The sequence below is a fragment of the Hippoglossus hippoglossus genome, chromosome 13 (assembly GCF_009819705.1).
Source record: "Hippoglossus hippoglossus isolate fHipHip1 chromosome 13, fHipHip1.pri, whole genome shotgun sequence".
NCBI classification, from domain to species: domain Eukaryota; kingdom Metazoa; phylum Chordata; class Actinopteri; order Pleuronectiformes; family Pleuronectidae; genus Hippoglossus; species Hippoglossus hippoglossus.
The window spans coordinates 7574230-7588645 of record NC_047163.1 but is presented as its reverse complement, the minus strand read 5'-3'; the positions used below and the strand labels follow the sequence as shown (position 1 = coordinate 7588645).

The window sequence follows — 14416 nt, the reverse complement described above, 5'->3', positions numbered from 1 at the left end:
GTCTGTCAGCCTCTCTGTGGGTAATGGGATTGGTTGAAGAGACCACTCTGCGGGTCCCTCAGAAGTGTGGGCACAAGACAAATGGTGCTCATCAATATCTGCCTGCTGTTCTGTGGCCACAGCAAATGAAAATGAATGACAGAGCGGCTCTGTGATACCTGAGGGCATCTCAGGGGGAGATGTTTCTACAGAAAGGGCATCAAGAAGCATTCGGAGGAGGAGACGCTGCAGCATGTTCATAAGAAAACATCTGAGACGTCTCCTGGTAGAGTTAAAAATAAAAGATAATAAAATGTTGTCGACTTTTAAGTAAATAAACATTTTGATTCTGAAATTTCAGCACAAACTGACACAAGATCTTTTTTAAATTTTGTTATTTTAATATCATCGTCTTGGGGCATGAAACAAATTTGAAATGTCAGATTACAGATTACCGGAAAAAAATTAATTTCTCCTTCTAAAATAAATTACCCCTGAACTTTTATTCTTTTCTATTTAACTTGTTATATCACACTTAATCTATTATGGCAGAAAAGCATTGGTTCATCAAGCTCTGTGTTGAAAATGTCAACTCTGCTGCACTTGAACACAACATCCCTGCTGTCACATGTCCGACCACAGATATACTGTAGTGTGTGTAGTGTAGTGTGGTGTATTGTAGTGTGTGTAGTCTAGTACTGTGTGTAGTGTGTGTAGTGTGTGTAGTACAGTGCATTGTAGTCTAGTGTAGTGTGTGTATTGTAATGTAGTGTAATGGGTGTAGTGTAGTGTAATGTGGTGTACTGGCGACACAGATCAAGAAGGTAAATCACAACACAAAGACAACACGATACAATCACTGCCCATGATAACGGTGGAATCACAGTATGAGTGATTCTGTGACAGGAGCCATCTGATGAATCTACTTCTGAAACGATGACTTCAGATACGTTAATGGACACGTAAGAGTAAATCTTTTGTTAAAAGTACCCAGTGCTTTCTACCTTTAGTTGCACTGTGGAGCAGTTTTCTATCAGTGTTTGGAGTCTTGAAGAAAAACAATTATTAGACCACAGGAACTCACACGGTCAGTAAACACACAACTTTTGTTTGATTACAAGAAAACTCCAGGGGCTACCTTTAAGAATTAAATATACATATTAATGTTTGATAAGCAAGAATCAATACATTGTATTTGTCGATGGAGTGCTGTATTGTGATTTACACTTCGTCTCACTCCAACAACTATATGTTGTACTTCTGTATTTTCAGAACTAACATGCAGCAAAGTGAACATTTCAGCCACCACACGACAGCAGAAGTAGGATTTTCAGACTCTGTGACTCTTCAGGAAAGTGCTGCACCACTAAAGATCTTTCTGGAACCTATTGACACAAGGCAAAAACAGTGGGATAGACAATATTGTCCCAAGCATCTATCTATCATAGAGCTGCCAGTTCCCTTGAGGCAGCAGATTTATTATTTTTTTTAAATACAGCATCAAAAAGCACTACAATAACATAGTGTGGTCACAGGAAGGAGCCGTCGACCCTGTGGTACACAGGAGCTTTCCCCTAAACCTCGACTTTAAACATCTTTTAACATTTTACCCTGAAAAAAGGTCGATATAACAGCATCTTTAAATCTTAGGTTAAAGTGCGCCGTAACCGTTCTGCCTCACTATCAGCACATTCCAGTTAAACACTTTGTCTACGTACTTGTTTTTTCTGTACACTTATCTTAATGCTACCATAAATTCAGAGCACGCTGCTGCTGCTGCTCTTACACCGAAGATTAAACTGGCACAAAACCACCACACGACACCACGTCAGGAAAAGGAGCTCAAATCAGTGTCAGAGCTGCAGAGTCTGGAGCACAGCTGACGTCCGCCCCTGGAAACACACACCAGTGCTTTGTCTTGTTTTGGTGTCTGATGAGAACTTCGGTCCCAAACCGATCCTTTGGTCCAGAGGACGCTAGGCTTGAAGTGGCCTTGCACCCACTCAAAGACTAAATGGAGGTGACTGATTGGATAAACAGCAGCACCATCAACAACCAGCGTTCAGTTAAACTCCTTCTGTCCAATAATTCATTAAATAAGCTTCACACAGATCTACACTCACACGTGTCTCACTTCACCTGACCAGAACAGGCGTGAACCTACAGTCCAGGCTGGCTCTCCGTGGGGTCGCAGCTCCTCTCACAGGCCCCAGTACGGAGCCAGGCTCCTGCGGTCCCTCTCATACACGTCAGGTATGACCCCGTAGGGCGTCTGCACCATCTTAACAGAGTTTCTACCAAACAGCTTCCTCTCGTACTCGATGAGCTGGCGCCAGAAGCCGCCGTTGGGCCTGATGACGGGGCGGCGGGCTTTGACCCAGGCGTGGGCCTCTGCCAGAGACACACGGTGATACTTCATGAGGTATGCCAGGCACAGAGAGGCTGAGCGGCTCACCCCCGCGGCACAGTGCACCAGCACGGCGCCCCGCTTGCGTCCCACGCTGTGGATCTTATCGGCCACACTGTCGAAATACAAGGAGATGGGGGAGTGGGGCATATCCGCCAGTGGGACCTTTACATACTCCATGTGAGGCCAGTTGAAGTTCGGGAGCTCGATGGTGGCGTTGACCACACAGGTGATGCCTTTGGAGAGCAGCAGGCTGCGGTTGGATGCCACATTCCCTCTGCTGAGGAAGAGGTTGGGGGTGATTTGCGCGATGCCCCCCAGCAGGCTGCCGTTCTCAGCCAGCAGCCTCGGCACCGCGGTGGGCACCATGGAGCCGCGATGGTGGTGGTGGTGGTGGAAGAAGCCTTGGCTGCGGGAACCCATCGAGGAATCGGGTGGGACTTCAAGACGGATGGAGAATTAAAGAAGAAAAATCCTCAGCAGCTCAGACTCATAGTCGGGGAAGATGGATCAGCTCCTGGAAAACACAAACACATTTCACCTTCACTATGAATTAAACTTTTTTTTCAGTGGAGGTTGAAAAACACACAAAACTCCTCAAGGACAAGTAACAACAGTTGTGTTTGAAAAATCTATATTTTTCAGATGTCACTGCTGAGACAGTTGTTTTCTTCAGGCTGCGTCTGTCTTTAAACTTTAATAAAAAAAAAACAGATGAGACACAGTTTGACGGAACCTAAAACAACAGCCTGCTGTCATCACTTTACAATAAATCCAACAAAAGGTTTTCCATGAATCCTCAAAGTGTTTACATGTCACATAGAGAAGCTGCTCTGTCTCAAATGTGTGTGTCTCTACATCCAGGTCGGATGTTGCTGCCTCCCTCTGTGAGCCATGTGAGCACAAACCCCCCCTGGAGGCCAAACACTCGCCTCATCTCACGTTCATCCATCCACGACCCCCCACATACAGATTACATCTCTCGTCTCTGTGGCCATTGCTGCTTCTGATGTCGGTTCGGATGGCACCAAAGGGCAGCATGGAAAGCCATCACCTACTGTACGATACTATATATAAGTGCGCTGATAAAACACCAAATTAAAGTGAAGCGAGCTGTAACCTGAACGTGAGGTTGGGCGACACATGACGTAGAGCAGCAGATATCAAGCTACACTACTGGCTGCACTGTATACGATCGAAATAGCCTCCTATGCTAATAGTGAAATTATCATCAGAGAGTCCACTGCTCCAGGCGCTACTTCACACACTGCTGCACTGCTGCCGTGCGTCATCCACACCTCGTGCACCAGTCTAGCCGGCAGGTCTTTTTCTTTCATGTTCAGCTACAGTCTGGTTAACAAGACACACGGGTCAACTGCTTTAAACTGGAATCTTCAGTCTGCAGAAATAGAAAAAAAATTTAAAAACACACGCCACCTGCAGAGAAGGCACGAGAAAGATTCTTCTTGTTAATTAAATTTGAATTGAAAGCAAGAGAGAGTGGAAAGATATGGATTTGAATACAGCTGCATGACGGACAATACAGCGAAACCATGTCTACCTTTAAATCGAATTCTCAAATTTGGTGTGAGGAACTGAGCAGTGGGTCGCAGGATGAATCTGAGGGGTCACATATTGCTTAATGTTGATTGGAATCAGAAAAAATATTTCTGCTGCACAAAATTCTGCATATTTCCAGCCTTTCTTGGTTACCTCAACCAAGGGGGTTGATTTTGTCTGCTAGAGTTTCATTGTAGCACCCAATAAAAACCTCAGATGGGATTTCTTTAGTTTTCCCTATTCTCTACTTCTCTATTTGAAACACAGAACACCAGTTCTTTAAGGTTTCATCATCTCAGCATCGTCTGCTTCTCTCCAGAAAGAAAGAAAAGGATCAAAAGGTTAAAATAACACTCTCCTCCCTCCCCTGTTCACTCTCTCTGACCGGCCCCTGCACGGCTGCCGGCCCCCCTGCGCTCCGCCTCTGAAACCGGTGCCACGATGGTGATCGAGCTGCGGTGCAACCGATTCCGCTTTCCTCCGCTCTGTCGCCGCTGGTGATGAGACAACAGATACTGTGACTCTGGGAAACGAGTGTTTACCCCCAGACTCAGGAGGTGGTGAGAGACACATCAGAGCAGCAGAGCTGAGATGCAGTGTGAAGGATTCTTTTCAATAATAACAACAACAAAAAACCTGTCACACTCTGATACTGTTTGTGTGTTTTGTCTGTTGTTGGCATGTTCAGGTATTTTGGCTGCATAGAAAAACAAACCACCTGCATGAAAGACAGCGTACAATGCACTAATCAAAACACAAGGTAAAAAAAGAGAAATAAATTGATTAAATAATCTGTAAATCCACAGATTCCAGCTTCTTAACTCAAATTATGTCCTTCCTGTTTTTGTTGTTAATTAAACTATCTTTGGGTTTTGGAAAAATGTAATGCCTCACCTTGGATTCACAAAAGAAACTCATTAATAATAAACACTAACAGCACTAATATATATTTGGAGCAAAAACTGTAATTAAATGTTAAATGTGAGTTATTTTAATGATTTGAAATGATGCAGTGAAAAATGTGTTATATTAGTAATTGTTGTGTGTTGGGGGATCATTTTGTTCCTCTCAGCTCCACTGAGCATTTTAGCATCTTGCAGCTCATTGTTTTGGTTTTCAATTCAATGTATAGAGCAACCTCCACTTTACTGATAAACAATCAACAGACTTGTCTCCAGAAGAAGCAGAGGAATAAAGTCTCTGATAGATTCACTGTAAACCCAGTGATGGTACCTGTCAGACACAGAGAGCAGAGGGTCGACAGCTCAGCGCACAGCCGACAAATCACCACGAAAATCAATTGAATGCAGGTTTGATGTTTGTCTTGTTGAATTGTAGGAATAAGTTGACTTAGGAGTTGATGACCAACAACATTTATAGTCTTGTTGGTCTCATCCAACCTTTTCACATCAGAACTATGCCAGCAGCAATCCAGTGATTTTAAAGCAGGCAGTAAAAATCGTGTGAAATGTTGCTATAATTACAAATGGGACTCAACGACAAATCTTGTTTGCATGAAATGTGTCTGCAACTGACACTAATTCTCGTTGATTGATCTGTAATTGATTTTCTTGAAATGTGATATAATTGCTTTGTCTGTGAAGCATCAAAAATAGTGAAAGGTGTCTGCTGTAACTTCTCAGACTTTAAAATTATGTGACAAAAGATCTCAAATATTAAAGTGTTCAGTTTATAATCAGATTTGTCATCGAATCATCACATCTAAGAAGCTTCAACTGATAAATGTTTAGAATTGCTGCTGGAGAAATGACTTCAACGATTAAATGATCATCAAATGAGTTGCTTATTAATTTCGTTAATGATCAACAAATCAATTATCTGTATAATTACTGCAGCTCCCCGAGGATGCAGTCGATGCATCAGTTCATGGAGACAGGACAAACATATATACCATCAGCTGTATGATATATCTGTTGCTGTGGCAACCAACTGACCAGCAGTATAAGACAGCAGCAGCCACATCAACAGAGAAATGATGGCGATGAGAAAACCAGGAACAAAATCGCTGGCTCTCGCCAAAGTGCTGATGTACCAGAGACCTGCTCCGTGCACATGGTTATTTATACCCCCGGCTGGACAGGGATGAGGTTGCACAGAATGGAGGAGGGAGAATTATGATGAGGTCGTCGCCACGGAAAACCTCAACTGGAGATACTGCAGCTCAGTGTCAATCAAATCTGATGTGAGGTTTACTGGGGTGTCTGAAGCACTGAGCCACGGAGCTTCTGCACGTCCTGACTTTTAAAACCCAGATTTCTCTTTTCTTCTTCTTCTTCTTCTTCTTCCTTCGTCTGACATCCTTGATGTTAGAGAAACTTCCCCCTCCTCAATCATTCACGGAGGATCCGTCAACAGGTGGTCCCATCAAACAAATCTTCTTACGCACACACACACGTTTCCCCTCGACTCTCTGTGGGAAGATTCCTCAGGGGTCCGGTTACACCTCTGCTAACGCAAATTGGAAACGTGACCCACCTTCAGGAAAAACTAGAGCGGCAGCCCTGAGAGTGAAACCTCGACGACACCGGATCATTTCTCGTCATGATTAACGTTGAATTCCTGACTGACACTCCCTCACGCCACAGAAAGAGATGAATGAAAGGAGGGGACCGCTCCTGGCAGCATCGTCTCTCAATCAAAGGCAAATCCATTTATTCAGTCTGACTGGTTTCTGAAAGTGACTCTGCAGCCTGCGGTCTAGATAATCATCAGGAGAGAATTAGGACCGATGATAAAGCTTCTCAAATTCATCCAAACACAACTGGGTGCAGCCTCACACACACACAGAACACTTTAATGTCCACTGCACAGGGTTGAAAAGAGTCGAAACGGAGACCGGAACCAAGCCCACACGAGGACACAAGGGTTTACGGAGGTTTGGCACCTTCCTGCAACAGCAGAGGCTGCGTGAACGCTCAGTGGACAGAGCTGCACCTCACCCTGCTGCACGCTGACACATGCAAACACACGGCTGAGACAAGATCACAGGTCGTGTAGAGAGGAGGTCAGTGCATGTATGTTCTGCAGATCAGAGAAAACAGTGCAGCAGACAGTGCAGCTGCAAATCATACGTCTGTTAGCTTTCAGAGGTTTTACAGTATAGTTGTACCCTTCACCACAGCAGACAGAGATGGAGAACCTGAGTGCATGCACTTTATTAAACATGACACACTGATCGGAATCTAATGAGGCACATTTATCGTTATGCAAAAACAGGTGCCACAAGCAGTGAATATCAAATTAGTGCTGAAATAATAAGTTGATTGATCGATTAGTCACTCAAGACCAAAATAATCTGCAATTACTTTGGTGATTGATTAATAGTTTCGGCCCCTTTTCCAAGCAAAAATTTTGAAAAATCACAAATTTTCTCTTGTTCCAAGTTTCACCAATGAAAAGCAAGGAGGCTTTTGTTCAAAGAAACAAGGGAGCTTTGTGTTTTGAACTTGTTAATGATGTCAAAAGGTAAAATATTAGCTGGGGCACGATGAAGATGATCCTTATTGCAGCTGTATATCAAATAAAGCTGAACTGATTGAGTCGTCTGATGAAAATGCCAAACATGTGCAACTTCACTATTTTCGTCATTTTATGGACAAAATAATCAATAAATTGAGAAAATTTACTTTTAGCAGAACATCGTAAAAAAACACAACCAGGCACTCATCCAAAATTCAACTGCAACCTAATCTAAAAAAGATTTATATTTATTTATTTTATTTTTTTCCTTGAATCTTCCCCTGTGTATGGAAGGTGCCTCATAAATACAAATTGCCTTGCTCTGCCTTCACTGATCATTTGCGTACAGTCCCTAAGTGTGAAACTCAGGAACATAACGTGTGACAGACTCAGACTCTTCATCGTAGGAAAGTGTGACGCCTCCTCTTCCTCCTCTCTGAACCACAGTGTGTGAAAATGGGAAAGACTCCACAACTTTAATTATTCATGACTGAGTCGTGATCGAGCTCTCTGTGGGAAACAGATCAGAATAAGTGTGAAATACAAGAAAATAATATCAAATCATTTCAAAGTAGCCTCCAGCTGCAGGTGTTTCTCCAATTTCACTCATCTTACATCATAAAAGTGATGATGATGTTTTTCTTTTGTGAATTTATATTGAATTCCCATCACGGAGGAAAAGTCAACTCACCAGTGGACTCCCAGTCCTGCAGGGATGGAGGTTTTACTCTCTCAGCGCGTCGCACCGCCTGCACCAGTCCGGCGGGCGGGCACGGATCCGCGGCTTCAACGCTCAGGACCTCCGCCCTCGGCCTGGAGGACGGTGAAGGGCCGGGAGGTGCGAAACAAACCGAGAAACACACAACAGCACAGAGTCGAGAGGAACACGAGCCATCGGTGGGTCCGCCCGGTCCTCTGCAGGCTGCTCCGGTATGAGGAGCGATTAGTGCCACAGGAGGAGGAGGAGGAGGGGCGTGTTTCTGATTCAGGCTTCTCTATTGGAGGAAGTTTTGGTTTTTTTTTTAGTCAAGCATCAATCAGTCTGTGGTTGAGTCTCAATTCGGGGGCCACACCCTCAGAGGGTTCCATTCGTAGATCGATTGCGTCACAGCGGTGCGACTGGACCGCCCCAATGTGAAGGCTCCGACAAATGCAACAAATGCGTCCTTTTTTTCCTATCAGTATCTTGCCCTAGGACACTTCGGCAGGCATATGTGGAAGGCTGGGATCGAACCGCCGACCTTCTGGTTAGAGGATGATTACTCTATAGCCACAACCGCCCATATCCCAAGATTTATTGTGCTTCTGTGAGAAACCGTTTTTCACGGCGGCAGCAAGGGAGGCGCCAACGACAGAAGAATTTACTTTTAAATTTAAGTACTCATCCGAACAGCAAACGGAACCCGTGTTAAAATATAACATCTTTTCAATGTTTTTAATCAACCAAAGAACTTTTCCATCTGTACATCTGTTGCTAGGCGATGGCTGTAAGGGCAACGTTAAAGACAAAAATCCTGGATCCGCCCAAAACTCCACTCCAAAAGTTACTGGGTTCTTCCTCGGCCCATTCTCCACCTTTTCAACAAGTTTCAAGAAACTTAGTTTTTTGTGTAATCCTGATAATAAACAGCAATAAAAAAAAAAAAATCCTTGGCGGATGTAAATAGAATCGAATAGCTCCGACAGTCCTTTAATTTGAATCAAGCTTTACACACATAAAATATGATCAACATTTTTCTTTCTGATTGATGATAATCTATTATGGATTGATGAATTATATAAATTCATTTACCTTAAAATAATTCAGTTTAAGAATCTCTATTTTCAATGCAGATCATGCATGGAAACGTTTATGTACACGCATCTGAGGCTGCAGCCTTTAATTCATATTCTGCAGCATCCAGACACTAAACCTATCTGACGCTGTTGTGTTGTGTTTGCTGTTAGCACCCGCAGGTGTTTTCTCAGACCTGCACAGGCTGTTGTACTTGTACCACACGAGTGAGTCGACAGGAGCACCTGACACAGGAGCTTCAAACACAGCGTGAACTCGTTCTCTGAACGCCTGCAGAGACGCGTGTGATCATGTTGCAGGTCTTGAACCTATAAAACCCAGAGAGCAAACAGCTGAATTGAAGATGCAGTAAACAACGTTGGATCACGCTCCACAGAGGCTCAGGCGAAATGTTTCCTCTCCAGCACGCTGCCGACTTCAAATCTAATTTTACCCACTTGTTGAACGCACGCACACAAATGAATGCATTGAATGCATGTATTTGAATGTCGCCCCAGCATTGGTGGCCTCGGGCGTATATAGGAAACACAAATGTACTGTCTGTCCTTTAGGGCTGTTATTTCAAATCTCATTATGCCTCGTCGGGTAGAAACAACTCGGTGTCCTCGCAAATGTCGAGACAGTGGATGATCTGACCAGCTATGGCTGTATAATTCTCAGACCTTCAGATTCGCAGTTGCATGTGCCGGGCTTTCTGTGCAGCCCTTCAGTGAATATATCCGCGTACAAAACCCATAATTAGACATGCCTTCCAAAGTCAATCCTATTTCAGAGGGCTCCTGGGGGAGATATTACACTATCCGTAAACCCACGGCCCCTGCCTCAGAGTCACTCCTAATTACATTCCAAATTCAATCAACTGGAAACAAACAGCAGCAGCACCGACCCAAAAGACCTGGTGCAAGGGTGAACCGCTTCTGCCCCGGGAGGAAAGACAAGAGACGGACTGACAGAGGTGCTTTAACCTTGCAATTGAAATACTATTATTAAGATTATCCATTCTTTTGCAGGATAAGTGCAGAGGAGAGACAGGAGCTTGCGTTGATTGAAATTCACCTGATTAATGTTTTAAAGACATGAGGAAAATGGTGACGGAGAATGTATTTGAATGGAATGAGCAAGAAGTAAAAAAAAAAAAAAAAAAAGGGAGGGAGGGAGGGGAGGGGAGGTGAGGGGGGTGATAGATGTTTAAGAAGTGGTAACCTTGAATGAGAAAAGCAAGAGGAAGATGGATAGAGAGATGGAGGGAGGGGGAGGGAGGGAGGGGGAGATAGAGCTGCAGGCTGCAGAGACGGGGACTGGGGTTCAGGATGAAATGTCAGATGAGTCAGAGGCAGTCTGGGAAGATGCTCCTGTTTAATATGGCGGCTCACTCTGCCATGTAGGCTGAAAATTTACAATGACACCACCACTGTAATAACAAGCACCTGCAGCCACGTCGTGAAGGGGCTGTCTGCTCGGCAGTGACATTGATTAACCCTGACCGCCTGTAACACAAGATAACTGATGGGTTCGATGGTGCGGAGGCTGCCTCGGTGATTTAACTGTAAAAATCCTTTTCACATCCCTCAAACGTGTGGACGCTCAATCACCTGCGCCGCTCGGCTACTTATTTGCACTTTTTGAGGAACAGCAGAGATCTGTCAATCCAAAATGGTAAATTATGAGCACAGTGACCCCATTCGGGCGGCTGGAAATCATTCAGGGAGAATGCCGGGGAGGACGGGCGAGTGCACTCCAGAGTCCCGGTGTGAGGGCTGACGCAGGAAAACAGGCCATCTAGAAATATTGGCACAAGGTGAGAGAGAGAGAGACCAGGCCGTCCCCGGGCGTCTTCCAGGCAACATCTTCACTTTCCTCCAGCCTGAGGAATGTGTGTGTTGCAAAGCTCCAGCACATTATCAGAGTATCATCTGCTAATAAGTTGATGAATGTCTATCCCTGAGAAAGTAAACCAAAGTGTGTAAATCTCTTCAGAGGATCCCAGGTGGCTTTAACACCCCGGAGGTCCATTTCAGTCTGTGCTGATGTGTGTGTGAGCAGTGGGGCCTGGGGGGGGGGGGGGTAAGATGAGGAGAAAGCATTCTGTGGTCAGCGCCTGGTGGGGATGTTAGACCTGGAGAGGAGGGGATGAGCTGAGGGTCTAAATAAAGTTGCTGCTGCATTGCTCCAGCTGTGACGGCAGTAAATAGACACGGGAGCTAAGTGTTTGCTGTGGCAACACGTGAGAGCAGCGAGGTGGCTGAACGCAGCACAGAGCCTCTCAGCTGTCTCTCTGGTCAGTGTTCTGCTCTGACATCAGACAAACACACCGGACCTCAGACGCCTCAGCAGCATCACACACATGCAAAAGAGGAGATTTTTACATCTTTTTTTCAACCCCAATAATTTCTAGTTGAGAGCTGAATGCATTCACTTGCTCCCTCTCTTCCACGAGAGTGAGTCAGGGAGGAAAAGCACGTAGACAGATGGGTTGGTAGGGGGGGGGGGGGTGCAGCACACTTCTGTGCACGGCTCTGGTTCGTCACGACTCCTCTGCCCAGCCCAGCAGATGAGCAACAGGAGTGTGTGTGTGTGTGTGTGTGCAGAGCTGCCCCCTGCCCCCCCCACCTCCACACCTCTGCTCCTTCTATCAGACAGCATGCCACAGACCTGGTTGCCAAGGTAACCTCTCGTGTTGATGGGTTCACCTCTGTGTTAATCACTACCTGCAGTAATGGCCAAAGCAGATGGGTTGTGTGTGTGTGTGTGTGTGTGTGTGTGTGTGTGTGTGTGTGTGTGTGTGTGTGTGTGTGTGTGTGTGTGTGTGTGTGTGTGTGTGTGTGTGTGTGTGTGTGTGCGTGTATAGACTTACAGACACATGTAATTTGCTCTAGCCCCCCTGCGACCCTCAGAGGATATATGTATGTTTGTGTATGTGTTTATATCTGTACACACATACACAAACATACACGCTATTTTTCAACCACATATATTTGTGAGGACCTGTGAGCTGTTTGAGGGTGAAGATGGTGATGGTGAAGGTGAAGGTGTGAGTGACTGGGGGAATGAATGATGTCCTCACAGCTATAGACAGACCAACGTGCTTCAGTGTTTGTCCTCTTAAGAACGGGTAGAACACAGAGCAAAGCTGCAGGAGACGTCTTTTTCCTTTTTTCCCTGAATAGCAGCAAAGTTGAAAATCAATACGACACCGGCTGAGGAGCAGCTCTAAACCCAATGGATCGATTCCTCTCAGGAGAGTCGTGTTTACCTTTCATTCTCATGGCGTGGCTGCCTTTCACTGTACTAATAAGAGAAAATAGCTCCAAGATTATGTGAGAATATGTAATAATGTTTTTTATTTATGTTGTGACCGTGCACATCTTTATCGGAGATAGAATTGAAAGCAGATTAACGTCTTAGTGGAGATCACATCACGTCCTGTGTGTGTTGTCTGATATCCTTCCTCTGCACTTTCTGTAGAATAAAACCGATTATTATTATTACTAATGTATGTGATTCTAATTATGTGGAGAGGTCGAAAGAAACTGGGTTCATATACTCAACTATTGCACTTTAGTTAATATTTAAGGACCTTATACTTTTGTAATTGAGAAATTCCATGTTCTACTTCTCTCTACTTCCACTCTACTAAATTTATGAGGGAATTATTGTACTTTGTGCTCCACCACATTTAACAAAAAACTAATTCTGTCTTGATGTGAATTGTTAAAACGCATAATTTATAATATGGCCAAGATGTCTACTCTCTAATTACAAGTTATTTACAAATGAACAAATGTTGATATTATTATATTAGACAGAGTAAGACTGGCGACCTCTTGCCTTTACAATCTTTTGCCAATATATTAAATCACATTCAACTGAATACTTTTACATTTGATACTTTGCTGGGACTTAAATTTGTCATTTTTCTTTCATGAATTTTAAACATAGTACTTTCATCTGTTACAGAGTATTTCAACACTGTGGTACTGCTGCCGACACTGAGGATACTGATGGTGTGCCTTCTTTTCTTCTTCTTTTTAAAATGTGTCAGAGATTTTTATCAGCATCTCAGACACAAAACTGTTCAAGGACAAAAGGTTGCAAACTGTCACATTCTCCTTCTCAGTTTGTGATGTTTGTTAGATCCACACCAATACACAAGTTTCCCTGCTGAAGGAAGTCAGCGTTCACTTACCTCTGAGAGGACCAGTGGGTGCGAGCAGGAGGCAAACTGTGCGGCGGAGGAGACAGTGTGTGGGTGTGTTGAGAAACGCTGCATCTCAGCGCACACGCCGAGCGTTGACACTAACATCTGCTCCATCTGCTGTCCCTGCCACTACCGCGACAGAGAGAGAGAGAGGGCCACGCCACGACATGTACTGGGTGAGTCCAAATGACAGGCAATACAAGACATGCAGTGTTGTGTGAGGAGAATAAATACATGTTCAGCGCAGGGTTAAAGAAACACAAATCACTGTGTGACTTGATGAAGCTACATCTCTTCCCTCACTGCATTGGATCAATCTGAGGCTTGTTGCACGTGACTGTGGACAGCTCCTGTCATACAGTGGCGTGTTGTCTTCATTCAATTCCCTCGTCCTCATTCAGATGAGATTAAAACAATTCACAGACTGAGACACACAGTCACGTCCTTGGAGAAAGACACGAAAAATTAAAACACTCAAAAGCTTGTGCAAAGGATATTATAGTCCTGAGTTACACTATGGAAATCTGAATTTAAAAGGAAGAGATGTAAACAAGGTTAGGATTAGGATTAGGAGGATTTTGAAGCACTGATATACAGTCTACTCATTTTAAAACTCCAGTAACACTTTATGTAATATCAATAACAATTTAACTGTGACATCACTACAGAACTACCTTCTATTTGCCCCCAGGAATGACCCCAGTCTTCTCTAATGCAACACATTATAAGAGGATATGCATGTTACACGTCTTGCCATCGTTGTAAAACTGAGGTGGCTCCATCATCAGAGATATGGTGAAACCTCTCAGTGTGTTCTGATTGTAGCTCCTCACATTTGTCCATCAGCTTCATCCTGCAGCCTGGACATCAAGTGCCTCTGTTTGCAGCCATCACTGCTGAGACTTTGTATAGAACATGAAAGATCAAACCCTGGTTTGTTGCGACTGGCTGGAACAAGAGGCTCTGCATCCTGTGCAACGAGCAGAAGTGAAAGAAG

General features: G+C 44.3%; 1 protein-coding gene across 1 annotated transcript; it reads right to left on the bottom strand.

The window, feature by feature from the left end:
• Nucleotides 1-2066: 2066 nt before the first annotated feature.
• dusp14 (dual specificity phosphatase 14) lies at nucleotides 2067-8381 on the bottom strand. Its single transcript, XM_034603731.1, has 2 exons — nucleotides 8118-8381; nucleotides 2067-2903 (listed from the first exon to the last, which is right to left on the bottom strand). Exon 2 carries the CDS (start codon nucleotides 2807-2809, stop codon nucleotides 2180-2182), a length of 630 nt encoding a protein of 209 aa, XP_034459622.1. The 5' UTR covers nucleotides 2810-2903; nucleotides 8118-8381; the 3' UTR covers nucleotides 2067-2179.
• Nucleotides 8382-14416: the final 6035 nt, after the last annotated feature.

Excerpts from the sequence above, each read along its gene's own strand:
- dusp14 (XM_034603731.1), bottom strand. The coding sequence starts at position 2,809 with ATGGGTTCCCGCAGCCAAGGCTTCTTCCACCACCACCACCACCATCGC.